Source organism: Myotis lucifugus, unplaced genomic scaffold (assembly GCF_000147115.1).
Source record: "Myotis lucifugus unplaced genomic scaffold, Myoluc2.0 scaffold_129, whole genome shotgun sequence".
Lineage (NCBI taxonomy): Eukaryota > Metazoa > Chordata > Mammalia > Chiroptera > Vespertilionidae > Myotis > Myotis lucifugus.
In genome coordinates, this window is record NW_005871177.1 from 2,476,030 (window position 1) to 2,503,823 (window position 27,794).

Consider the following 27,794-nt stretch of genomic DNA (forward strand, 5'->3'; position numbering starts at 1 on the left):
TTTTTTCTTCATATTCACATTTTACTTTATATGCTTACAAATTGAGGTTTATTTTTAGAACTATTCATTTGCAGTGAGTTCATTATCTTTGATGTCATCTACAATGAATGTAGAAGAGATTAGAGAGCAATTAACATATTTAAAGAACCAGACTCATGAACAATGACATCATTATGAAGGCCTTGTTTTCATTCCTGTACCATTAACAAGAAAGACATGACGGGTGAGTATTCTTCAGAACCAGGCTCACAGTGGATAGGAAGGGCCTCCTCCCAGCGAGGAGAACTGAAGTCACAGGCTCCAGCCTCCATCGATGATGACAGGGTTACCTGTTACGTAGGCAGACTGCAGGGATGAGCACAAGGAGACAGAACAATTAACTAGGTTTCACACAGGGTGTTTTTCCAATTCATCTATGACTGACATAGCTAAATAATTTACTCTCATAGTAAAGGGAGCACTCAACAAAGAGAATTCATTAATATCTGAATTAAATTTTGGATGATTTAAAATCATTGTGTTCTTGTGGTCTGGCCTCTGGCTGGTGTTTCAGCATATGTCACATTCTAAGCAAGTCTATGATGTGTTTGGTTTCACAATCAGAAAATTAAGAAGTTAGGTGGCAGCCCTGGCTGGTGTTTCTCAGTGGTTAGAGTGTTGGCCCAAGCAACGAAGGATTAAGGGTTTGAATCCCAGTCAAGAGTTACGGATTAGCCGAAACCGGTTTGGCTCAGTGGATAGAGCGTCGGCCTGCGGACTGAAAGGTCCCGGGTTCGATTCCGGTCAAGGGCATGTACCTGGGTTGCGGGCACATCCCCAGTGGGAGATGTGCAGGAGGCAGCTGGTCGATGTTTCTCTCTCATCGATGTTTCTGGCTCTCTATCTCTCTCCCTTCCTCTCTGTAAAAAATCAATAAAATATATTAGAAGAACAAAAAAAAAAGAGTTACGGATTAGATCCCTGGCTCCAGTCAGAGGCATGTGCGGGAGGCAATCAACCAATATATCTCTCTCACATTGATGTCTGTCTGTCTGTGTCTTTCTCTCTCCCATTTCCCTCTCTCCTTTCCACTCTCTCTAAAATTCAATGGGAAAAATATACTTGGGTGAGGATTAACAAAAACCAAAGTTAGGTGACATATAGTCATTCCCGAAATTAGGATAAAGTCTAGGCTAGAACATTACATTTGCATTTCGAAACTCAGAACTATTCTAAATGAGCTGAATTTGGTGCCATTGATAAATTTTGAATATAATCAGGTGTGTCGGTCATAAAGTGGTCATGTCAATTATCAAACAAAAATTTTTTAAAAAGATATTGTATATACCAGTATAGTTGATCAATATATAAAGGCAATTCCAGGATCTGAAGCAGACTACATATATTTGAAAAATTTGAATGAAGATACTGTAATTATTATTATAATCTATTAAACTATGAAAAAATTTGATGCTTATTTTAGATACAAATCAGTGCTAAAGGAGTTAAAACAAATAACATTTTTTTTCCACAGAATTTCTCATTTTCCAAATTATGAAAGGTAAAATGATTTCTTGTGGTAGAGGTTTAAAAAATCTCTTTTAACTTAAACATGGATAATAAAGATTAAAATCTGTGTTCTTAGTTTTAAATTTTCCTAAAGCCTAAGACAATGGAAGAGGGAAGAGGGAAGAAGAAAAGACACAAGTACAGAAATCTTTAAAGTTTATTCTATGAAAACTGATCATATAATGTAGATAAACTAGGAGGGATACTAATCACTTTACCAAAAAATGACATCCCCCCCTTCCCAAGTATTTTTATAAGGCAAGCTCTCTGTTACACATATGTACTCCTCTGGGCCCCTTTAAAAGGCTAAAGGTCCTTTCGTTGCACATTTCAAGCCAGAACATTTCCAAATATGTAATAACCTAAACTCTGGATAAACAAAGGCAACTTAACTAGTCAGCTGTACCCCCAAGTCAAATGGGCTCTTCCAAAGACATGCATTCAGAGACAGCACAAAGGCCAACATACTTGCTTCATTAGTATTTTGTCTAGCAAGTTCCCCAGTTATTAACTGTTGTTAATAGTTCTAAGAAGTAGTAACTGCTCTGTCACCAAAACACTTCAAATCCTGTATTGGTCATATTCACCAACCACTGGTGTGCCTCACCGAGTTCCTGTAAAGAGGAACTAACTGGTGAGTAACACACCTCCTCACTCCTGCCTATGCACTTCCCTATCCTTGTCTCTTTTCATACATTGTGGTGCCCTGGTCATGTAACATTCAAAGCCATAAAGCAGAGAGGGATGTTCTTGTGCTCTACACCTTATAAATATAGTTTCTGCTTTTGCAGGAGGATGCCATTTAAAAACAGACAATAGCTGTTAAAGAAGAAACTGGCTCCTAAGTAGGTGCTAAGTGGAAAGAGACAGAATTAGGAATTTGCATACATGATGGCAAGTATGAATTCATAGGAAAAAAGAGCCAGTGGGACTCTGCTAAATAAAGGCACTGGTAAAACTAAAAACACCAATTCTGTGCTTGCCACATACAATGAAATCTGATGAATCTTCTCCCTGCTTCACCTGAAGCGCTCAGAATTTTGGAGGCTCATTTGCTTGACTCACACTTAAACAGGGTTTCCCCAACTGCAATTTTTGAAAGCAACTGTCTCTGTAAAACTTGAGCGATGTTTTTTCACTCCTCTATTTCATTTACTACAAGATTTAGTAACATGTAAAGCGGAATGAGGAAAAGTCGGCAGCTCAAATCAAAGTGGCCTTTCTTTGAGCAAATGAAATCAGAACGGATCCCTATCTAGTAACCGCAGCATCTTAGCATGTATATGCCCATTACTCTCTAAGACAACATATTTTTTTTAGCAAATATTGGCCAAATATGATTAAGATAATGAACCCCTTGCAAAGAGCAGTGCTTACTTCATCGGAAGCCAAATACACGCACAGCAGGGCTATTTCTTCTGCAGTTGCAAACCTTCCAGTCTTCTGTCTCTTCAGAAAATCGCTCAGTGCCTGTGACCAGAAACCATGCCAAACATCAGTGACCAGAGCTGAAGTATGAACTCACCTGCAATTCCTCCTGGGAATCAAAGGCAAGCTGAATCTACAGACGTACCACTGGCTTCTAGGCTTGATCATATATGATGCATAATATCTGAGAATATTAATATCATTAATTGTGGACTAAGCAAACCAAGCAGAGCTATGGTGACTTCCTAGCTATTCAAACTATTTTGTTACACTATAGACACCGTGACAAATCAGAAAGTTCATAGTAAAGAAGGGAGCTTTTCTAAAGTTGTAGTAAAATACACTTGGTGGGATATCTGCCATCTTCACCATCACAGTTCAGTGGTGCTAAGGACACTCACACTGTTGTGCAACCCACCTCCAGAGCTCTTTTCATCTTGCAGGACTGAAACTCCGCACCCAGTAAACAACTCCCCATTCCCATGCCCTCAGCGCCCCGCAACCACCATTCTACTTTCGGCTTCTATGAATTTGTCTACTCTAGGTAAGGAAGAGGGCGTTTTCTAACCGGAAGATTTAAACACGTTTAGGAGAGTAGATATACCTCTTCAGGATTTGGCCGGGCTTGTATTCTTTCTTGCAGAGATGGGGTATCCACAGTTCCTAAATCAAACAGGGACATTCAGCTTGGTTAGTTGGTTTAACTGAAAAAAGAAATTGACACTTAAACTCCCTTCCCATATGATAGGACAATCAGTGAAAGCCTTCTCCACGACTTAGAATGACAATTTCACATCTACCTGCCAGCCATTCTATGAGGTAGGCTTATAATTTCTTTAGTGACATTTCTATGACTTTCTAAAACACAGACTATATAGTCCTTTGTGACACTAGACAGGGACTCTGGGTGAATCACCCAGCATTCCCAAGATATAGATTTTAGTCACATTATGTTAACATGACCCTTTATGGATTTGAAGCACTTTTACATGTATTATCTCAGTTAATCCTCACAACCATCCTGAGATGTGAATACAATCATCGAAGTGCTTTCCCAGCACAAGGATCCAGACTGCCTGAATGCCCTCAAACCATCCCTGCTGTCGGGTTCCTCCGGGGACCGCGGGGCCAAGTCTGTGACTGTCATCGTCCCAGTAACTTAGGTGGTTCTCATTTTCCTCGTTCTCTTGCCTATTTTCATTGGTTTCAAATTCCTATTTTTAAGCACTCTCATAAAAAACGTAATTTGAAATTATTTCGCTTAAAAAAATGAATGACACTGAAGTTTTAAATCCCACTTAGAGCATGTTTCCAGACTTTCTGTTCACTCACATAGTCTGGCAGTTCTCTCGAGAGGGCTGTTTTTTCTTCTTCTGACTGAGCGTACTCCGGGGACCACATGACCTTCCTAAGGTCATAAATGACTTCACAGTCCTATCTGCAGCTTCATCTTTAGACCATGCTCCTGGGAATGCTATAGATTTGATGTTGCTTGGAAACCATTTCTTAATTTTGTCATTATTTGCCATTTCTCTGGAGAGGCTGGGAATCTTCAGAGTAGCAAATCCTGGCTCTTTTTTTGTGGAACAGCCCTTTCTTTAGCTTCTCTAGTCTATCCTCACATTTTACTGTAAGTGGGCAGCACTTTTGAACATTCCAGGTGGAAATAGCCTTTGCTCGATCACCCAGTTCATTAGGGATGTTTTCTACCTCACGTTACTGCGGGGAATAGTGTTGATAAACTTTCTGAACCACATAGCTTGTATCAGTTTCCAATAGTGTTTCCCTCGCCCCCTCATCAACAGCCTCCTCACAGTACAACATTCTACCAACAGTGTGCTCATAGCCCCTAACACGTTCACTGTACACTCTCTTCAAAATCCTTACAGCTTTAGCCACTTCCCTCCACCGAGGCAAATGAGCGTCAGACCCTACACGTGGCTGGTCTGAATGGCTATTACCTGAAAACTGTGGAGCAAGCCTATGCCTTCCACTTCATTCATTGCCACTGGACTCTGCTGTGCCCATGGCACAGACCACCACCCACGCCACAGTCTACACAAGTCCGCAGCTGAAGTGCTGTGACTATACAACCACCAGTGTCACCCCAGACACAACCATTCCTAGTCAGGTTTTCTCCTGTGACCGGCTCGGTGAGTCACGGCTGGTTCCTTGTTCCAAAGAGTTTGATAACATATTTTCCAGTCTCCTGAAAAGTCCAGCTGCTAAAACAACCATATTTTCCAAATCATTTTGCCATTTGTTCCATTGGGTAAATAGCACCAAGAATAGCTGTACCTAAGTTTCACCAGTATGTGTTAAAAATTATCAAAATCCTCCTTTTCTTAGTGTTACCTATGTTTACCTTTTTTAAAAATCCTTATCAGAGGATACTTTTCCCATTGATTCCTAGAGAGAGTGGAAGGGAATGAGAGAGAGAGAGAAACTGAGATGCAAGAGAGACACATTGATTAGCTGCCTCCCAAATGTACCCTGACTGGGGCTGGGGATCAAACGTGCAACTTAGGTACGTGCTCTTGACCAGGAATTGCACCTGTGACCCTTCAGTCCATGAGCTGATGCTTTAACCACTGAGCACTGGCCAGGGCTATGTTCACTTTTCTAGTCTACGAAAAATCAAGCAGAACACCTCAATCATGGAAATTCTGTAATTTGCAGGGTATTTAGTAGTTTTAACTAATAAGTCAGTGGTTTTCAACCTGAGGGGAGACCCTGATGGATTACATCAAAATCTCCTGTGGGGCTTTCTAATCACAGGCATACCTTGTTTTATTGTGTTTCCCTTTATTGTGTTTCACACCCATTGAGCCTTTTATAAATTGAACACAAGACCCTTTTGCCAGCAAAAAGATTATGACTTGCTTTATTGCGATACTAGCTTTATTGAGGTACTTGCTTTATTGCGGTGGTCTGGAACTGAACCCGTAATACCTCCAAGTTATGTCCGTACCATACACACAGTTTCCCCCCTCACTCCCCAAATTCCAGCAGGCCCTTCAGGTTTTTGAAAGGTCCCACAGGTAACTGTGAATTATACTTCTCCCCAACTCCTCAATACCTGTTGTGAACTACTGAGAGAAACTCTGATCCAGGACAGGCATTATTTAATTGCTTTCCAGAGAGGAAGTTAATAATTGTTCTCAGGCACCTTGCATTCATTTCGGGGTGGGTGGAGCCAGGTGAAAGGGCATAGCTACTTAACCGACACGCCCACGGTTATTAAGAGAAGGGGACGTTTTTATCAAGAAATAAGTTATTGAATGCTTTTGTTTGGACAAATTGAATGTTCTTTCTACTAATAATGAATTTCTCCTTTCTCCTTTCCTTTATAGGAGAGTCAACATACTTTCTGGTAAAAAGCCAGATAGGGAATATGTTGAGCTTTGAGGAACATTTGGTGTGCTTTAACTATTCAACTCTGCTTATAGCGTGGGAGCAGCCTCAGCCAACACATAAGCAGGGTGTGGATGTGCTCCCATTAATCCGTATTTACAAAACAGGTGGTGGCCGGATTTGGTCTGTAGGCCATCATTTGCTGACCCCCTGTTATAGCCTAAAGAAAGGTGTTCATTTATGGGCCTCCCCAGGTGGTTCACATGACCCAGCAGCTCCCTGTCTTCTGGGAGGCTCTTCTCCCTCCTTCCTGCTGTCCTGTCAGTAAGGTCTTCTTTTCCTCTTTGCCCGACGAGGTCATCCTGGTCTGCTTCCAAGACACCACGCCCTGGCCCGTGCTGTCTCTCACCACGTGGTTTGGAGTTGCCCCATGCAGATAAATAACATTAAACCCTTTGCCTCTGTGGCTTATTCCTAATGACTTAGCCTCTCATTCCCAATTATCCTAACAAGCCTCGCCCTTTCCTTTTGAACTTTTCCCGATGACAGGAGACAATGAAACACGGAGTAAACAAGCTTATGTAGATATCTTTCACAGTGGCAGCCAGGAAGTCAGATAGGACAGGTTCACGGGCCTTTAGTGTGAAACTCACCTGGACACACACAGTTGCACCTGATACCCTGCTGGATGAAGTCTGCAGCCACCGCCTTCGTGAGGCCAATCACAGCGGCCTTGGTGGTGCTGTACACACATCTGTTCACGACTCCTGGGGGAAGGGAGGGCTCAGCAATGGAAGGAATAAGAAACATAGCCTCCTTTAGAAAGGGAGCACAAGTAAGTGTCCCCAGCAACCACGGTCATGCTCCCTCACCCCACCCTTTAAAAAATTACCAGGTTTTCCCCCTTAATAGGGCTAGTTTCTGAAAGTGGGAAAATAATATCATTATTGGCACAATTCAACTGAGACTTAGGTGTTGACAAGCTGCACTTAAGTGACTAACTAGAGCGGTCTTCGTTTCTCATCATCAGTTGGTGGACCCCTTAGGCAGATTCCAAAAGAGAGTCAGGGTAAAGAAAAGAAAAAAAAAACCCCACAACAAAACAAAACCAAGAGGCCCAGGCATGTCTTTGCATTCCTCTCTTGTGTAGGTTTAACGTGTGCATCCTTGCACAGAGAAGGATGCTATCTCAGCAGCAGCTATTTCCTTTTAAACCTGCAAACCCATCTGTGCCAGGCTGTGGCCTTATCTCCAGCTTGCACTGCAATCCTGCTCTTCAACTTGACTCCTCATTCAGGGCCCAGATCAGCTGTCCCCGCGAATCCCTCCTCGTATCCACAGGCAGTTAGCTCCCTAGTGATGGGGCAGCACTTTGCACAAAGCTCTGTTATAATCCTCTCACACTGTGGAAGACGTGAGATTGCCTGACACCCCTTTAGGACTGTGAATTCTTCTGGTGCAGGGGCACATAGTGGGTGTTCATTTAAAAAAATTCCTCACCTGAAGATATGTTTTAGAGAGAGGAAGGGAGAGAAACATTGATGTGGGAGAGAAACATCAATCGGTTGCCTCCCATAAGCACACTGTCCGGGAATCAAACCCGCAACCTTTTGGTGCAAAGGATGACACTCTGACCAACTGAGCCACCTGGTCAAGACAACACATTTTTTTATTATTATTAATTAAATGCGGAAATGTTTTCTTCTCCCTCTTGATTTCCTCTTCCCTTTCCTGATTTTCCATTAGAAGAGATAAAAGGAGGGCAAAACAAAAAAAAAGTTTTATTTAATTTTATGACTGGTTCACATCTAAGGCAAAGGGCCTGGAAGTGAAGGAACTTAAGACCAGTTTTAAAAGGCAGTTTTGAAGTGACGTGTGGCTTTTATGGGTTTTGCTGTGTTCCTTCCCTCAGCTCAGGGAGGTGAGTGGCTTTGTGCATCGTGACCCCAGGAGACAGACCTACCTTTGATGCTGGAAGCCACAGAGGACATGTTGATAATGTTGCCAGATTTCTGAGCAAGCATCTGCCAAAACAAAACAAATTTTAAAAAAAATGCTACTCCGCAGGCTAAAAATACTGCCTCTTTAGAAGATGTGCATTTACTTAGGATTTGCAGATCCATCTTATTAGCTATTAACACTAAGTGCAGTTAAGCACTCTTAAGAGTCTAACCCAATCACTGCTGGGAGTTGACGCCCTGTGCTGGCTGGCAGGGACAGTTCCCAGGGGGATTACCCACCGCCTTGCGGTGGCTCAAGAGCATCAGCCAGACCAAGAATGAACTGAGCTGAATGGAAGGAAAAGAAGGGTAATCCTTACTGTGTGTCCTGATGTTGGAAAGCTCTCGCCTTCATTCACCACAGTATCTGCTGAATACCTACTGTGGTAGGGTATGGTGCTAGGTCTAAGAGACGGAAAGGTCAATGACAGTCCCTGCCTGCAGACAGCTGCCAGTCTGCTTGGAACGGCTGACTTAATCAGCACCCAGGACAGCAGCAACCTTCACAGAGAAGGGGGGTGGGGGTGAGAAGGGACCAATCCAGGTGCGGGCCACCCAAAAGAGGCTCTTGAGGAAGAAATATGTGGGTTAATTTTTGAAAACCAGTGTTAGTCAGAAAAATCGAAGAGAAGGCTGTTTGAAGGAGAGAGAACCCTGTGCAGAAAGGCTCCATCGCAGAGCTGGGAGGCAGGGATGGGTCTGGCTGCAATGCAGGGTGTGGAAGCAGTGAGGCTCAGAGGCCATGTGGGGTTGAATGTAGGAATTTGGACTTTACCCTGAAGGCACAGCAGTGGTGAGAAGGAAGGTTTAGTGCAGAGGAGAGGTATGTTCAGACGTGGGGGTTACGGAGACGACTCTGATATCCTGTAGAGGAGACCCCTGGAAGCAGGGGTAGTGATTTAGGAAAGGGGGATAAAGCAGAGATGCAGAGCTGTCAGTGGGTAAGAGGTAGCTGAGGCAGTAAGGGCAGGACTTGGTGAATGGTTACGTGCAGTGAGGGCTGCCTCCCCACCTAGAGCTGTGAAGATCACCTCCCTCAGAATTCCTCCACTAACGAGTGAACTCAATGAGAGGAGGGTCTCTGGCTGTCCTGTCCTTCTAGATCAGTGGTTCTCAAGCTTCCTAATGCAGTTCCCTTTAATACAGTTCCTCATGTTGTGGTGACCCCCAACCATAAAATTATTTTCGTTGCTACTTCATAACTGTAATTTTGCTACTGTAAACAATATGTAATTATATATGTGTTTTCCAATGGTCTTAGGTGACCCCTGTGAAAGGGTCGTTCGACCCCCAAAGGGGTCGCGACCCACAGGTTGAGAACCGCTGTTCTAGACAGAGGACACCATAGGTGGTCAATACATTTTGATGAATCAAAATAAAGTGCAGATTACTGGGCTCAACCCCAGACCTAATGGAATATCTAATGAAATAAGCTGCTATGAGTTACAACGTTTTCAAATGAACTTTATTTATTATAACATATATGTGTGTGTTTTCAAGATAATACATGTATGTGCAAGGGCATGGTGCCCATGAATGTTTTGGGGGGAGAAGTAAGAGGTGGGGAGCATTTCTGCCTCCCGGGCACTAACTTCTCACTGAAAGCTGAGAGGCCAGGAAAATGGCCACAAGCAACCAGGGGACATGGTGGACAAGAGTGGGGTGAAGAGTTAACATAACTGTCGGGGGAAATGGAAGAACCAACTAGAGAACAGAAGGAAAAAAACCAGTATGTTCTACATCATGAAAATCAATGAAAAGTTTCTACTGGGGTGAGTTTCTCCAGCAGCTTTCAGACAAAGAGGTGTAGGACCGGTGAAGGTGAATGAGTGGATGCATCCAGGGGTGAGGCTGCAAGCTTATACATTCCCTATGGTGTTCTTACTTCCTATTTTGATACTTAGCTACTAATTGTATCTAAAAGGAGATTCTAAAACAACCCTAAGGCATTGTGCTGGATGGACTAGCTGACAGTCGTGGGCAAACTACGGCCCTCGGGCCGGATCTGGCCCGTTTGAAATGAATAAAACTAAAAAAAAAAAAAAGACAGTACCCTTTTATGTAATGATGTTTACTTTGAATTTATATTAGTTCACACAAACACTCCATCCATGCTTTTGTTCCGGCCCTCCGGTCCAGTTTAAGAACCCATTGTGTCCCTCGAGTCAAAAAGTTTGCCCACCCCTGGACTAGCAGGACACAGGAGAGGCTGAGGTGACCCAACTAAGTCAAGGAAAACGGCAGGGGAAAAATTTACCCCAACTTATATAATAAAGAATACCATAATGAAATGGGGTCCTCAGGAACACCCCTGGATGGTTAGTACAGCATAATCATGCTGAAAACCAAGCCTTAAAATTATTCTTTCTCATTAAATTTAGCAAATAGCATAGCCCATTTTTATTTATTTATATTTTCCAGTTTTATTGAGCTATCCTTGTCTTATAGAACCCGTTTTAAATGCATATAGAATACATATAGCCCAATTTAATACATAAAGATGGGCTACTAAGTGAGTTCATTCTCCAATCTTCTGAAATGCAATAATAACTCAGGCCAAACTTTAGGAGATGGTGGTGCCGCCCTCTATCACCTGTACTACCCATTCAACCCAGGTTTCTCTGCTGATTCTAGAGCCCATAGTCCTTGCCTCCTTCTACTCTGCCTTCTTAACACCAGCTTGGTACCTGCTGTCATTGTGTGAACGCTCTTCCTGGCACCCTATGCAACCATGCTCTCTGGCAAGGACAACTATAAAGAGAAGTGCCTGGTACGTAGTAATGCTACGTAGGACTGATGTCCCTGAAACTCGGGCAGGGGCTAGAAAGATCTCTAAAGATTCCCTCTAGTTTCATCCTACTCTGACCCAGCCCTCCTGTTCCCACTGACCAGAGCTCAGCTCCTAAACGAGGCAGACATTGGCTTCTGGATCTTCAGTGACTCCATGCCTGACCTCCACCTGGATTGACAACCTAGATACACATATTCATTCAACAAGTGTTTTCTAAGCACCTCCATGTGGTAGGGGCTCTTCTAAGATACAGTGAGTGGTTGGAACCCCCACACACCTAAGACCGACCAGAACTCTTGCCATCATGGGTTTTCTTTTCCATTCCATAGTGGACCTTGGATTCTGCACTGATCTCCTTACAGCATTTTCAACTTGTTCTGTGCCATTTGACTGATCCTCCAGTTGTGGAATGATTTCCTGTTACCTACCCATGAACAAACATTTCCTACAAGGGTTCCTCTGTTTTGACCATCTGACATTTCAGATCTGCCTACACTTCAATCCTGGGCTCCCCGGAAAGTTCCGACCTGGTATACGTGCACCATGGTTAATGAACACAGAGGGTCCTAGACAATTCGGCCTGGAAGGGACTGGGTAGCCTATTACCCTCATTAAAAAAAAAATAGATCCTAAAAGGGAGCAAGTGCCATCTCCCAGCTCACATGGTGACTTAGGGGCAGAGCTTAGGCCAGCCGTGGGCAAACTACGGCCCGCGGGCCGGATCCGGCCCGTTTGAAATGAATAAAACTAAAAAAAAAAAAGACCGTACCCTTTTATGTAATGATGTTTACTTTGAATTTATATTAGTTCACACAAACACTCCATCCATGCTTTTGTTCCGGCCCTCGGTCCAGTTTAAGAACCCATTGTGGCCCTCGAGTCAAAAAGTTTGCCCACCCCTGGCTTAGGCAGTACCTGAGGCCTTCTGAGGCCAGGGGCCAGGGTCAGATGTAATAAGTGGCACTGAGTCCTGATTCCCTGTCCAAGTCATTAATATCTCTTGGGATTTTTTTTTTTTAACAAATGAGAATCTCTGGATCTCGACCAAGATGGCGGCGTAGGTAAACACCGGAGACTGCTGCCGCAAACAACCATTTCAAAAATACAACTAAAAGACGGAACGGACATCACCCAGAATCACAGGAAGGTTGGCTGAAGAGAGACTCTACAACTAGAAGGAAAGACAACGCAGAGGAGGCTCAGAGGAGGCGCAGTGTGGAAAATACAAAGGTACCGAGGTGCGCGCGAAAGCGGGCTGGTGGCTGATAGCGCGGTTGTCGTTTTCGGTCGGGAGTGAGTCTCAGACTCTGGGCTCCAGATCCGGGCGAGTCTCTAGGGACCCAGACTCAAACGGGAGAAGCGGGATTATCCGGCATCAGTTGGAACCTGAGGGCAGCTTTCTCTCCGAGGTTTGCAGCAGCTGCCGGGGTTCTGAGAAGCAGAGCCTCTGGGAACGGGACTGAGAGCGGCCATAACTGCTCCCTCCGCCCGCCCTGTTGATCCCGCCCCGCCCAAGCCCTGCGCAGAGCCATTTGCCGGATCGCCTCAGGCAAAGGCTAGATTAGCACCTCCCAGAGGACAGAAGTTTTCCACACAGCTGATTCTCGCAGCCAGTCAGCCTGGTGGTCAAATCCCTCTAGTATTAACTACAACAATCTGGGCTTAACTAGAACAAGACTGCGCACAAAGACCACAAGGGGGTGCACCAAGAAGGCATAAAAAATGCAGAGACAAAAAAACATGACAGAAATGGAGGATATGGAGCTAAAAATCGCAATTTTGAGGGTTTGCAAAAAACTCGAGGAGAGCCTCACGAAAACTAATGAGACCCTCGATGCTACGATAAAGAAACTAGAAATTAAGCATACACGGACTGAAATAAAGAATATTATACCCAATAGCAGACCAGAGGAGCACAAGAATCAAGTCAAAGATTTGAAATACAAAGAAGCAAAAAACACCCAACCAGAAAAGCAAAATGAAAAAAGAATCCGAAAATACGAAGATAGTGTAAGGAGCCTCTGGGACAGCTTCAAGCGCACTAATATCAGAATAATAGGGGTGCCAGAAGATGAGAGACAGCAAGATATTGAAAACCTATTTGAAGAAATAATGGCAGAAAACTTCCCCCACCTGGTGAAAGAAATGGACTTACAGGTCCAAGAAGCGCAGAGAACCCCAAACAAAAGGAATCCAAAGAGGACCACACCAAGACACATCATCATTAAAATGCCAAGAGCAAAAGACAAAGAGAGAATCTTAAAAGCAGCAAGAGAAAGAGACTCAGTTACGTACAAGGGAATACCCATACGACTGTCAGCTGATTTCTCAACAGAAACTTTGCAGGCCAGAAGGGAATGGCAAGAAATATTCAAAGTACTGAATACCAAGAACCTACAACCAAGATTACTTTATCCAGCAAAGCTATCATTCAGAATTGAAGGTCAGATAAAGAGCTTCACAGATAAGGAAAAGCTAAAGGACTTCATCACCACTAAACCAGTATTATACGAAATGCTGAAAGGTTTCCTTTAAGAAGAGGAAGAAGAAAAAGGTAAAGATACAAATTGTGAACAACAAACATGCATCTATCAACAAGTGAATCTAAGAATCAAGTGAATAAATAATCTGATGTACAGAATGAACTGGTGATTACAATGAATCAGGGACATAGAAGGGGAATGGACTGACTATTCTTGAGGGGGGGGGAAGGGGAATGGGAGATGCGGGAAGAGAATGGACAAAAATCGTGCACCTATGGATGAGGACAGTGGGTGGGGAGTGAGGGCGGAGGGTGGGGCGGGAACTGGGAGAAGGGGAGTTATGGGAAAAAAAGAGGAAAAATGTAATCAGAACAATAAAGATTTAATTTAAAAAAAAAACAAAAAAACAAATGAGTGTATTGGCTCATGTGGATTATTGTTAAAATGTTTTGTGGATACAAACTCTCTACGTTTTCAATCATAAACAAACTCATTAACTTACAAGTTAGTGTTTGATATTTTCAGTTAACTCTTATGTACATATTTAAATTTCAGCTTCACTGCACTCACACCTGCTTCCTTCACTGATATTTGTAAAGCTTTCCTGACAGCTGGCTGGTTTTACAAACGAGTTCCATACAGTGTGACCGCCTTGCCCATTGTTCCCTAAGCTTTCCCCTTATCTAACCAAAAATCCATTCTAGGCTCTCAACAAGTAGATTTAAAAAATTCCTTTGTTGCCGGGACCGGTTTGGCTCAGTGGATAGAGCGTCGGCCTGCGGACTGAAAGGTCCCAGGTTCGATTCCAGTCAAGGGCATGTACCTTGGTTGCGGGCACATCCCCAGTGGGGGGTGTGCAGGAGGCAGCTGATCGATGTTTCTAACTCTCTATCTCTCTCCCTTCCTCTCTGTAAAAAATCAATAAAAAATAAAAAAGATTTAAAAAAATTCCTTTGTTACTAAGTTAATTGTCCTAATTTTCCTTTTAAAATCTATCTGGATGCTTCCTGACATCAGACTGAATATTCAGAGCAAAGTACCAGCCGTGCCCTGTCACTGAAAAGCTCTCCAGACCTGGGCTGGGCAGCATTCAGTATGTCCGTCATCTAATCCAGCTGGGCGGAGAGAAGGGCTCTTCTGCATTTCTCGAGGGTTCAGTTTACAATCCTGAACTGGGCTGGTTCTGCACTCGTCAATCCCTTCCATTGTCTGAGCCTGTGCTGTCTGCGACTATTGATTTATAAGCTCATTCAAGTCAGTGCTATTCATATTTACACCTCCCTCCCCCAGAGCACCTAGTGTGGTGCTTTCTATCAAAAGGTACTTACTAATTGTAAAATAAAATTAAGAATGTTGATGAGTTGTGAAGGCTGGAGAATTCAAGGGTAGCAGACACAGGAAGATCACTGTCTTAGCATGCAATGTCTCTGACCTCTCTGGTACCTCTGTGGCCTAGCTCAGTGGTCGGCAAACTGCGGCTCATGAGCCACATGCGGTTCTTTGGCCCCTTGAGTGTGGCCACGAAGTTTCAATTGCACTGTACGTGCACGCCCGCACGTGGTATTTTGTGGAAGAGCCACACTCAAGGGGCTGCAGTTTGCCGACCACTGGCCTAGCTAACAACAGGAGTGCTGGGAGAACACTCAGAGTACAGAAAAGCAATGGGTACATCCATCTTGAAGGCATGTGCCTAGACACTGAAATTCAAGAAGGGGACTAGCTTCCAGGGTTCCGATCCTGGTTCTAACAACTTGCCAGGGACGTGACCTTGGGCAAGTTCCCCAGCCTCCTGTTTAATCTCTGCACCGCGGATGTGGTAAGCTGGTGCCCACTCATCAGACCAGTTCTGGCCAGTGTGCTCCTTGCTGTCCCTCTTCAAGGAGCCCTCTCCCAAGATTCCTAAGTGGGCCTCACTTCTCTTTCTTCAGAGCACTTATAACCACCCACATGATGTATGTTTATTTGATTACATATTAGCCTGCCTCATGAGCCCTCGAAAAAATGGGACCTCCCTTACAGAGGGACTTTGTCTTGTTCTCTTCTGCACCTAGAATGGAGCCTGGCATGTAGAAAGTGCTTAACATTCCTTGAATGGATGAACTGGGTGAGCTGGTTTATATTAAGTGCCTTGATATAAACGTTCAATACAGGTTAGTCATTATGTCAGCTATTATCACTCCTTAGCACCTGTGGGGGTCCTTTCTAGATGCCCGCGAGGAGACCTACTTATCCAGTGGTGCCTCCCCTAGCGGATTGTCTTACTTTGGGAAGAAATGCCTTGATCATCAGGTACATGCTGCGGACGTTGAGATTCATTGAGAAGTCCCAGTCTTTCTCTTCACAGTCCAGGATGGTTCCGTGATGCACAAAACTGGAACAGTGATTACACAATGGGGGAAATGATCAATCAATTAAAAATATTTCTATTCAATTTCCTTATCATCTTTATTGTCATTTATTGACTTAGACCATTGTCCCTTCCCTAACCAAGATTTTTAACATATCAAACATACTATCACGTAGTACACTAGGTTAGTAGGTATCCCAACAATATTTGAAAACAATATCCTTCTTTTGAAAGAAGAAGGCGAGAGTTTGGGGCCATCAAGCATAAGAAGCTCTTTACCACAGCACAGGAAACACGGAAAACAAACATAAATGAGAACGTCACACCTGCCCTGACTCCCCTTTCAAGGGCACAGTGCCCCCTGGTGGCACAGATTTAACATTCTCAAGGGAAATCAAAATTGCAAGGAAAATATCTCCAGGCAGCAAAGTATTATCACTTTGTCTAACATACGGAGTAAACAGAGTGGAACAAACCAAAAACCTTAAAGTAACATCACTCTTTTGCAAGTCAGACTTCCTTCAGGGAGCGTTGTAAAAACTGGGGTCCTAAGTGATGTCACTGTCCCCTAGACCAAAATTATGTAATTAATGATAAAATATTATTGGTGTGACTGTACTTCCAATTAAGTAGAATGACAGAAAGAACCACATGCTCTATCTCAATACCCCTTACTCAGCTGAAAGTTTAATAAATTCTCAGAAACTAATTTTTCTAGTTGATTTGTTTTTTATGGCTCTGGGTATATTCTTACATGAGGGATGAGCAGGTTGTCCACAAAATAAATAATCACAAACTGCTGCTTTAACTTAATTTCCATACATGGTAACACATGATTAAACTATGGATAGATCGAGGTCCCCTCTTCCCCACCCTGCCTGGGTCTGAAACATGGTTTGGAAGAAACACAAATATATATCAGGAGGTTCTAGGATTATTCTATCAAGCCAGCAATACAAATATGACTCTACATAAGAAAAGTGAAATTTCAGAATGTATCAACGCAGTTTCTGTGTAAGCCTCAATTGTACTCATTGCTACTGTCACACCTGAGAGAGGACAGTGTTGGCAGTCACTGCATCGACATGTAGCTGCTCCAATTCCAGTCTCATCATGCACGTGTGGTCCGGCAAGTTAGGGACCACCCTAACAAGTTTCATGAATTCCTTCTGCGCTGCATACAAAGGTACAGCATGAAACTTCTTTTCCTGGGATTCACTGTCCTAGTAAGAACCACTGAGCTTGGCATAGTATAAAGGACTTGCTAGAATGTTATGTCAAAAAATTGGGAATGTCTGCATTTCAATACACTGAGTACTTGGCTTCTAAGAATATACTTAATTTTAAAGACGCTCTACTGGAGAACAGTTTTTCATTTTATTTTATAAATCCTAGTGGGACATCAGTGACAAGTCCATTGGTGTGAGCCTGTCACCAGCCTAAAGAAGGTCAATACCTTTTGATTAGTACCAGTTGTCTTGAATAGACCTTAATTGCCTTTAGGCCCCAAACCCATGTTAACTCCCACAGCTGTCTTACTTGCAATAAAAATTCTGTCCAAAATCAAGTCGTATTTTCAAGGACTATATTGTGGCTCATGATAAATAATTTGGCCATATTATCAAAATTCTTTTAATAAAAGTCATAGGAAACTTTCTATTAGAAGAGTGAGATGAAAAAGTTCTGAATTACCCAGCAACATTAAAGAGAACATCAACTCTCTCGACTTCATTGGCAAACTGATCAATTTGTTTCTTCTTTGTGACATCAAGGACCCGCGTTTGAATACCTGAAAAATGAAACAGAAGACACCATTTCCCTATACCCATAAAAAACATCTAGCCTCGGAGATTCAGCTGTTTGGAAGTGTGAAGACTGCAGTATCTGCCCAGTTAGGCTTCATAGGATTGTTGATCATTAGTAGGGTCTTAAGAATCTCATTAGGAAAAACCTTCAAGTCCTTCCCAACTGGACCTCCCAATAACACGCTTCCCTGGCTCTCTTCCTGTCTCGCCATTCTCTGAATTGATTAATAAAGGTGTTTCTGAGTAATGACTTACAGTGAAGTATTAAATGATCTACGTCAGATGCTTCTCAGTAAGCAAATAGTAATAACTGAATGCCGGCTATTTTAGCCCCTTCTTTCCCCCAGTGGTTGAGTCCCTACTACAGAAATTCTGAATCGTGTGTGTGTGTGTGTGTGTGTGTGTGTGTGTGCGTGCGGGGGGGAGGGGGGGGGAGGGGGTGAGGGGGAATGGCAGGGCTGTGGGAAAGGTTGTTTCTATTTGTGAGCTTTATTTTTATGTCAATTCCATTATTTATTTAAATGACTTTGTTGGTCAAGGGTATCATCACTTATTTCTGGCCTAAACTGTAAGAAGAAATGAGAAGCCAGAGAAAAGATCTGGCCTTGAAAGAGCAGGTGTGGGGTCTGTAGTTACTAGAGAAATCTAAACGTTCTCTTAAGGAAAGCAGCTCTCGTTATTGTTATTTTTTAAAAACAATATACGGGTTATTTTATTATTCTCTTTTGGGTCTAGGAAATAAGACATGAACAAAGAAAGAAAGGGAAGACTGGAATCGAGTTTCAGGAAGACTCCTTTCCCCTTTGTGCTTTTTCTGCGCAATCGCGCTACTTTGAGCTGTTGGAGTGATACTTCAACATCGTCTAATTCAGTTAAATAGTTCAATGACCTAATTTGTGTTTGATCACGTAACCTGTTCTGTTTTGATTTCTTTCAATTTTCTCTTCTGATTCCTTTCAGAATAACTCTAACTGAAGTTCTCTGGTGTTGGGGTGCAGTAAGGGCTGATATACACATAAATAATTCCGGTAATCTCTTTGGGTTTTTGATCATGACACGTGATTTTAGGGCTGAGCTGTCCCCCATATGGAAGCCACTAGCTACATGTGGCTATTGAGCCCTTGAAAGGCAGCTAATCTGGACTGAAATGTGCTGTAAGTGTACAACACATTACAAATTTCTTGCACTGGGCCTCTAGTATAAAAATAATTCATTAATAATTTTTGATTATGTTAAATGATGTTTTAGCTATATTGAGTGAAATAAAATAGATTATTAAATGAACTTTCAACTGTTTCTTTTAAAATTTTTAAATGCAGCCACTAGAAAACTTAAAATTACATCTGTGGCTCACGTCCGGTTGCTCTGGGACAGCACTGCCCCTAGAAAAGGAGGGCCCAGAAGCGAAGAGTTGTCATAAAACGTTAACAGCTGTTCCACTCTCGAATAGAATTTTCTTGTTAGGTACTGAATCCTTCAACATGTTGGATACATAAACAATTTTAAGTCCGTATCTAAAATTCTGTGTGTACACTTAAGTATGCAGATTTTTGTCTGTAGCTTCACAGAATATAAATTTGACTGTCAGAGAGTCAGGCTCCAAAAAGGAGGCCAGTGGAGCTGCGCAGCTAAGGCATTCTCTTTCAGCACCTGAGCCCTGCTGCTCTCTAATCCCTGCAGACTCCGGATCCCAGGCTCAAGCGGCGGAGTCGCTCACCTGGGTACTTTTCCAGTTCCTGCAGTTTGGACTCATTGACATCTGTGGCTATGACTTTGGCACCTTCTCTTGCAAAAGCCTGGGAGACACAATACACAAATAAATGCTTTGTGCACTTGCTTAAATTGCTCTCATGAATGAAAAGTCATTAAGCCTTTTCTCCTTTAACTTATTTTCTTTGTCTCCCCCCTTCCCTATAAAATAGGTGGAATATCAAACTAACTAGTCTCACCTCACCCTTCCCATTGTTATTTTTATCATTAACTAAGACAACTGGAGATATATTGTGCTTGTCATCTGACTTTGTGCCCTTAACTAATATAAAGTAAATTAGTGTTAAAAAAAAAAACCCCACTAGGATTATTAACACCTCTCAAAATACTATTCTGTGATTTGATAGTCTGTATTCCATTTCTGAGCAGGTTCTTATTATATTCAATTTCTTATTATGTTCCAAATAATAAGAGAAAAATGGGTTATTTCAACACTTTCCTCTCCAAAGAATACCACTGTTTTCATAAATGTCAAACCACACGCTGCCATTATGCTTAAAGTACATGATTAGCTCAGGAGTGGGGTATAGTGTGGGAGGTTTGATATAAATGAGAAGGTGGAGGTGACCTGACAGTTTGAACTCTGGTGTCCTTTATCCGAAACGACATGATTTCAGAAAGCTATGCACTCCCGTAGGGCCCGGGTGCAAAGAAACCGAGATGGAGGAGTAAGTTTCTCAGAATCACAGGTTATCTGTAATGTCACATAGCAAACTTATGAGGTATTCATTCCCTCATCTGACTGGGGTCAGAAGTAGCAACTTTTCTTTTTGTAACTTTAAACAACAGAAGCACAAACATAAAAAAAAAAAAAAAAGTAGAGCAGAAGTAGCCAAGCAAGGAATCTTAAGTACTGAATTCACATAATTCAGTACTTCAACAGATAGTGAGCAAACAGCAAGAGACCGTAACAGATAGTGAGCAAACAGCAAGAGACGGTAACTTACGATGGCGGCTGTCAGGATGATGACTTTCTTATCAAGTCGACCCATAATGGAACCTGTGGTGAGATCTAAAGTCAAGTTCATGTATCTAAAGTCAAGTTCATGTACTGGTGGCCTAGTGGTCAGTTACCTGGGTCTTGGTCAGTTACTGGGGTCCGGCCCTGTGCCAGCAGCAACATCTAGAACGAATGGTTCAATGTACACCTTTAAGAGCCCATCATCTGAATGCTTATTACTCTGTACTAGCTGTGTATATCAAACACGTTTAGCATAACCCATTGAAGTGTTAACTGAGGCAGACATTGGATTTGCGCCTACCTTTCGTTTCTTCAGTACCCGGAGAAGAGGGCTCTGGTGGGACCCAGCAGGAGTGGAGTCCTTCCCTTCACTGCTGCCCACCCTCTGCACTGCCCCTGCATACGCTGCTGTGGCATCCCATGTGCCCTCACTACTCAGGCTGTTCCTTGCTTTCTCTCCTGGAAACTCTGGTCAGGGTTTGCACATCAATCACCTGAGGTTTTTCCTTGTCCCTTAGAAAGATGTCTCCGTTGGCCTCAGAGACTCATTGAACATAAGAGCTGGAAAATCAAATCATGTCCAATACCCTCATTTTACAGATGAGGAAACTGACCGGGCCTGCTCAAGGTCAAGGAGCTGGTCAACGGCAGAGCCAGCAGTAACCTCAGGCCTCCTGACTCTCTTGCTATTTGGACATTCCACCCACAATGCTGCTGGTCCTCTTTTAAGGTTAAGCATGCAGCAGTGACACTTTAACAGACACTCAGTAATGTTTAAACGGAGGCCTGAGGAATTCTGACACAGGGGAAATAGGATGTGCATGAGCTATAAGGCCAGTGCTTGCACTGCAGACCTTACAGTGAGAGGAATGACCACCGATGAGGTTGAGGTGGTTCAGACTCAGATGCTAATTAAATGAGGCCATCTTCAAGGAGCTCGGTTCCTTCTCCTACCCTATTGCTATCTTTAGTGTGTGCCTCTGACCCCACCCAAGTCACAGATTGGCTATGTCCCAAGGCGTCATATACCAGTAAGCATTCCAGGCAGAAACAAACAAACAAAAAGGCGGTGGTGGTGGTGAATGAGGTGGTGTTGGGTGAACCAATTGAAGTCGTACATGGACAACCAACTGAAGCAATCACTCCGCTGGCTTACCTGCCTGATCAGGTACAAGTAGCTAGCTCGTCTTGCCTAGAGGGCTCACATGACCCATTCCTTTCTTTTTGAACTTATCTCTGTTTTCTTCAGCCCTGCTTGACTTTAGGCTGCACTCGATGAGCACTTCCACTTCAAGCCTCCATCCTTTGTCCAAGCTGGACGTAATGAGGGGCTAGTCGCTCCTGAGGGCCATGGGCACTGACATGATCAGACATGTATTTTAGAAAGACCACCGTGGGGAACAGAACGTGGCAGCGAGACGGGGTGGGTGCGGAGACCCAGCTTGGCCATCAATGCACTCACTTCAAAGAGATCATGTGCTTTGCCCAGTGTTTCCACACTATGAATTCAAACCCAGGCCGGATTGCAGGGAAGCTCTGGTTCATGTTTTTCTTGTTTTGGTTCTCGAACGCACCCACCCGGCAGACCCCATGTGCCGTCTGGCCCCGGATCCCAGTAACTGACCACTAGGCCACCTGCGATACGAACCCCCCGCCAAGTTGGTGTTGAGGCCACCTTCCCGTGGGCCAGTGTCCGAGGGTGGTGCAAACACCGTAGCAGATGCATTTCTAGAAGACACGACGCTCCTCCACTGGCCTGGCAGGCCCTCGTGCAGAGCACCTGCAGGCTCCCACACAGCACGGCACCATCGCGGTGGTCTGCCGGCTCCTCCAGCCTTACCTAGTTCCTCCTTGTATTCTCTCATCGCTGCCTCCCCCAGTAAACCCCAGGCCTCTTTATCTATCTGGGAGTCCGCTCCTCAAGGGGCCGGATGAACGAGGCGTAGGAAGAACTGGCTTCAGGGACCGGCTGGCACCTTCCCAGGTGTTCTCTGAGTAAGCCCACATTTGTGATGCGGTGGCGAAGCTGGCTTTTAGGGTGCCTGACCCCCTCTGATGCAACCGATGCGTCTGCACTGTTGTTTTTTCTTATTACACAAGCGACACATTTTCACTTTAAACATGAAAAGAGTTAAGAGCTATATTCAATATATACTTTAGAAAGTAAGAGATTCCAACAGTCTGCACCCTCCTCCAGTCCTGAGCAGGGTGTATTACAAAGCTGTTAGCTCACACTCCTCTCGGCGTTAGTGACATCTGACACGTGGCCCTGCGAAGGCGCAGCTAAAGGTTCCCCCGTGACACGCTGAGAAGAGGGGCTGAACGACTGCTGAGGCACAGAGTAGCCCTTTCACTCCGAGAACCGGCCTCTCGCTGCCCGCCCTGCCTTTCTGGGGCCAGATTTTGGATCCAAAGGCTTACTATTAAACGAAAACGGATATATTAAGGAAAATGAGTGCAAACATGGCCTGCAATGGTGAAACGAGGCAACTTTCAATACATCCAACGTGAGAACCACACACGATGTCTTCCTTACTCTAAATATTGGAATCAAAATGTTAATTTCCGACGAGCACTGACACAAACAGAGCATTTTGACGAACTCTATTATCAGGAGCCAGGAAGAAAAATGTTCACGTAAGACACTGAAAAATCCTCTTTTCTTTGGCTATTCTGAAAAACTTACTAAAATATCAGAGTTTCAAACTCGCTAAAAACCCACCCTTATCCTGATTTAACTGCTAAAATTAATCCTGGAATAGATAATGTGCAGAAAAAAAGCAATATCTAAAAATTCCACCTCCCCTTTTCCCACTCCAAAGTTTCATTTGAAATACATTGAGAAATCTTACTTTAGAGCAGCAAATGGATGGCGTCCTTCTGATCGCTCAGCCAGCAATTAACTTGAGACCTTTGTGCAGAAGCAAGTCAGGCGCTTAACAGTGCATGCTGGGATTTGTAGTTCAGATCCCTTCCGTTTTTTAAGAGGATTCTCACGTTCATACTGTATATGTGTACGTGCTGCCTCCTAGTGGAGCTCCGTTGGAACTGTTAAGTCCAAGTAGAAGGTGAAAAGTGGAAAGCATTGTACAGCTTACTTAGGATGTGGCACTCATTTCCTTCACTTTAAGTTTAATCTCTCTAAGTTCTTGTCATTTGTTTGCACCTACTATGTGCTGTTTTTGGGTTCACAAGATGAATAAGCCAGACCCTGGGCAGTTGCGCAGTGGTTAGAGACTCAGCCCAATCACCCAAGGGTCTCGGGTTCGATTCCCAGTCAAGAGTAGCAGATGGGTTGCAGGTTCCATCCACGGTTGGGTCAAGGCTTATTGGGAGGCAACCAATCGAGGTTCCCTCTCACATTGATATTCCTCTCTCTCACCCCTCTCTCCCTCCCTCTCACTCTCTAAAAATCAATGGAAAAAATATCCTTGGTGAGGATTAACAAAAATATTGAGCCAGAAATTGCCTGTGGAAGATAGCAGCAACAAAATAGAAGGAACCCAGGCCATTGAAGATGCTGGAACCTTCCTTCCTGGCCTTCAACCTAGTAGATTGTTTTATTTTAAATATACATTTTTATTGATTTCAGAGGAAGGGAGAGGGACAGAGAAATAGAAACATCAATGATGAGAGAGAATCATTGATCGGTTGCCTCCTGCACACCCCACACTGGGGATCAAGCCCGCAACCTGGACATGTGCCCTGACTGAATCAAACCGTGACCTCCTGATTCATAGGTTGAGGCTCAACCACTGAGCCATGCCGGCCAGGCGCTAGTAGATTGTTTTGAGGGAGGGAAATAAAAATCGTCTAGTGGTTAAGGTATAGTTGTGGTTATTCTGTCATGCTCAGTTTATTCTAATCACTAATACATGTTTAGTGGCAGAAGGTGGCCATCCTGACTACACTGAGGCAGGGGGGTTGGGGATCTTCATAGGGGACTAGGTCATGTGGGCCCTCTATGCTAGGCTTAATAACTCGAATTTTATCCGACATGTAATTGGGCGGAATGATTGTGTGGGTTATTTGTGCATGTGATGTAGAAGTTGGCTTACTCAACACTCACCCCTCACTTTTCCATGCCTGTTACTTTTGAAAGGCCAAACACTCAATTCCTGCTAGAGTTGGCTGGCCAATGAAATGTAGTCTGGAATTTCTGAGGGCTTCTCTCTTAGAAAGGAGAGGCTTCTCTGAAAGGCTTTTGACATTTGCTCTCCACCCCTTTCTCCTGGAATGCAGATATGATGCCTTGGGACACAGCAGCCACTTTGTGACTTGGTGTGAGGTCAGAGGCACACGTTAAAGACAGCCAGGTAAGAAAAGGGACCTGGTTCCTTGAAGACAGCCTCAAGATAAGAGCCCTAGACTAACTCCTCTGGAGTTTTCATGTGAGAAAAATAAACTTCTTTAGATTCCTTTTTCCTTTAAGTTTTTTGTTCTTGGAGCTAAGTGTGTTCATAACAGTCATAGCGGTTGAGAACATTGTGGAGTCAGAAAGATGAAGGTAGGTTCCTATCTCTTCCTCAGTGGTTAAGTCACTTAACTCCCAAACCTGCTTTCTCATCTGTGAAATGAAGGTAACTATAGCACCTACCTCAGGGAAGGACTTAGCATGTAAAACCACCAGCACAAAGTGTTCCATTTGAACTTAATGTTATTATTAGAAATTAAATAATGGATAGCAAGAATTGTCCTTTAAAATTTTTTTAAAACCTTGGCCTAGTTTCTGCATGTGCCCACATGTGGTCTTTGCTAAAACGGTACCTCATTATCCCACTGTAGTTCCTAATGTTGGGTCTAGTGATCTGCAACCATGTACAGCTGCGCTCCTTGCTTTAATGATGCCTTTCTTTTGATTTATGAGGATTTTGGAATAGACTTTTATGAGTATGAACATTTTCTAATCAAGGCCAACTCCAACACTTTTTTTAAAAAGTTCATGTGAAGATATGTTTTCTATTGATTTTAGAGAGAAAGGAAGGGAGAGAAACATCAATGTGAGGAACATCAACTGGTTGCTTCCTGTACATGCCCCGAACCCACAACTTGGGTATGTGCCCTGACGGGGAATCAAACCCACAACGTTTTCATGTGCAGGACGACACTCCAACAGAGCCACCTGCCAGGACTCCAACACTTTCTTTGTTAATCCTCACGTGAGGATATTTTTTCCGTTGATTTTTAGAGAGAAGGGAGGAAGGGAGAGAAACATTGATATAAGAGAGACACATTGATTGATTGTCTCCTGCTCAGGCCCTGACTGGGACCAGGGATCAAACCTGCAACCCAGGTACGTGCCCTTGACCAGGAATCAAACCCGTGATCCTTCAGTGTGTGGGTGGACACTGTAACCACTGAGCAACACCAGCCAGGGTTCAAAATAAGTTTTAAAGAAGCTCCATGATCTACATGAGAACACAGACAACTAAGTGAAACCATGCAAATAAAACATGAACAAAATAAGAATATTTTGATAGAAACTATAAAAAAAGAACCAAACAGAAATTCTGGAGCTGAGAAAAATACACTAGAGGGGCTCAACAGCTAAAGAATAAAAAAAAAAAAAATGATCGAGCTGTGGAAGAATCAACAAAGTTGAAGACAGGTCATTGGAAGTTATCCAGTCAGAGAAGCAAAAAAGAAAAAAAAAAGTGAAGAGCCTAAGGCACTTACGAGATATCAGCAAGTGGACCAGTATATGCACAATGGTACTGCCAGTAGATAATGGTAAAAACTTCCCAAATCTGAGGAAGGCAATGGACATCCAAATTCAAGAGTCAAGCACCATTCTACTAGACTGGATACCTGATGGCTGACTATATTTTAATGGCCTCCAGGTAGCTTTATTACCCAGGTGTGCTTACCTACTAATTTGCATTATTTTTATTCAGTAGAGGAGCAGATATTGCAAAGAATCAAATCTGCAGCTCTGTTATAGTGTCTTGTTTGGGTAAGTGTGGAAAGGAGAAACAACACTCCCAGGGTACAGACCTGGGGGAGAGGAGAGGATTTGAGGGACAATTTCTTAGCCCCAGAAATTGCTATGATAGTATGTTAAGGAAAAATATGCAATACATTGACTAAAAATGACAGCTATGATGTACTTCATAATTTCTTTCCTGGAAATGAATCTTACCAAAAAGGCCAAGAATGCCTCGAAATGACTAACTCTGTTCTGAACTTCATGTAACTTATTGTTTTGTGCTTTTCCAGTCATGTGATACAAAATATCGGATACTCTCTGAAATCATAGTCCTTGACCTCTTAGAGCAGTGGTCGGCAAACTCATTAGTCAACAGAGCCAAATATCAACAGTACAACGATTGAAATTTCTTTTGAGAGCCAAATTTTTTAAACTTAAACTATATAGGTAGGTACATTCAACTTTAAATTCACCGTTTTTGTCTTCCATTTTTCTTTGCTTCTTCTTTGTAGCCATCTCAAACAGGGCACCTAAAAAAATGTTTCATTTTATAATAATAAAGCTACCAACACAAAAGAATTACAATTCTTAAATTGATGACAAAAATACCTGTAGGATTTGCAGCTGGTTGGAAAAATACAGGTAACTTTATGCTTTGAGTAGGTACTTTTGTCACCTGCGCACGATTTGCAGACGTGACTAGCACTAACCACTGCACATAAGACTGCTGACTGGCTCACTCAACTCGTGCATGAATCGCGAGCGCCTCCCCCGCGCTGCATCTCCCATCGCCAGACCGACTGACACCCCCCACTTCTTCCAAAGCCACTTCTTCAAAATAGACTCGCCCAGGCCGAAAACTGACTTCTGCGCATGGGCCATGAAGTTTCAATCGCACTGTACGTGTGCGCCCGCACGTGGTATTTTGTGGAAGAGCCACACTCAAGGGGCCAAAGAGCCACATGTGGCTCGCAAGCCGCGGTTTGCCGACCACTGCCCTAACCTGATAATCCATTGCTGTTTACCAAACCTTACCTTTGATATGTGTGTCTGCTTTGCTAAAGGTCAAAATGTGTAAATAAAAAGGCATGGGTCCGGACATTCAGAGAGCCACTCCACTAGAGATCTGGTTTCTGCCTGGCTTTCCCCCATGCCTTCCAAATTTATATTTCTTGTCTAGTCTCTATCCATTTATGCGTATCCCTTCTCCAGATTCCTGAACCCTTGCTGCGGAAATACTGCAGCAAAAACAAATATTATTTACTAAAAAATAACTAATCTTGAATGATATTGCTTGATTTTAAAAAAGGAAATACAAAAATAAATGAATGTGGCAATATCAGACTAAAAAGCTTCTGCACAGCAATAGAAACAGACAACA

The 27,794-nt window shown here is 43.3% G+C and overlaps 1 protein-coding gene across 1 annotated transcript; it reads right to left on the reverse strand.

Moving 5' to 3' along the window:
- BDH2 (3-hydroxybutyrate dehydrogenase 2) lies at window positions 1–26,707 on the reverse strand. Its single transcript, XM_023758388.1, has 11 exons — window positions 26,627–26,707; window positions 26,164–26,234; window positions 23,340–23,367; window positions 19,474–19,552; window positions 17,644–17,740; window positions 15,867–15,975; window positions 8,294–8,354; window positions 6,984–7,097; window positions 3,581–3,639; window positions 2,926–3,018; window positions 1–345 (listed from the first exon to the last, which is right to left on the reverse strand). Exons 1-11 carry the CDS (start codon window positions 26,705–26,707, stop codon window positions 292–294), a joined length of 846 nt encoding a protein of 281 aa, XP_023614156.1. The 3' UTR covers window positions 1–291.
- Window positions 26,708–27,794: the final 1,087 nt, after the last annotated feature.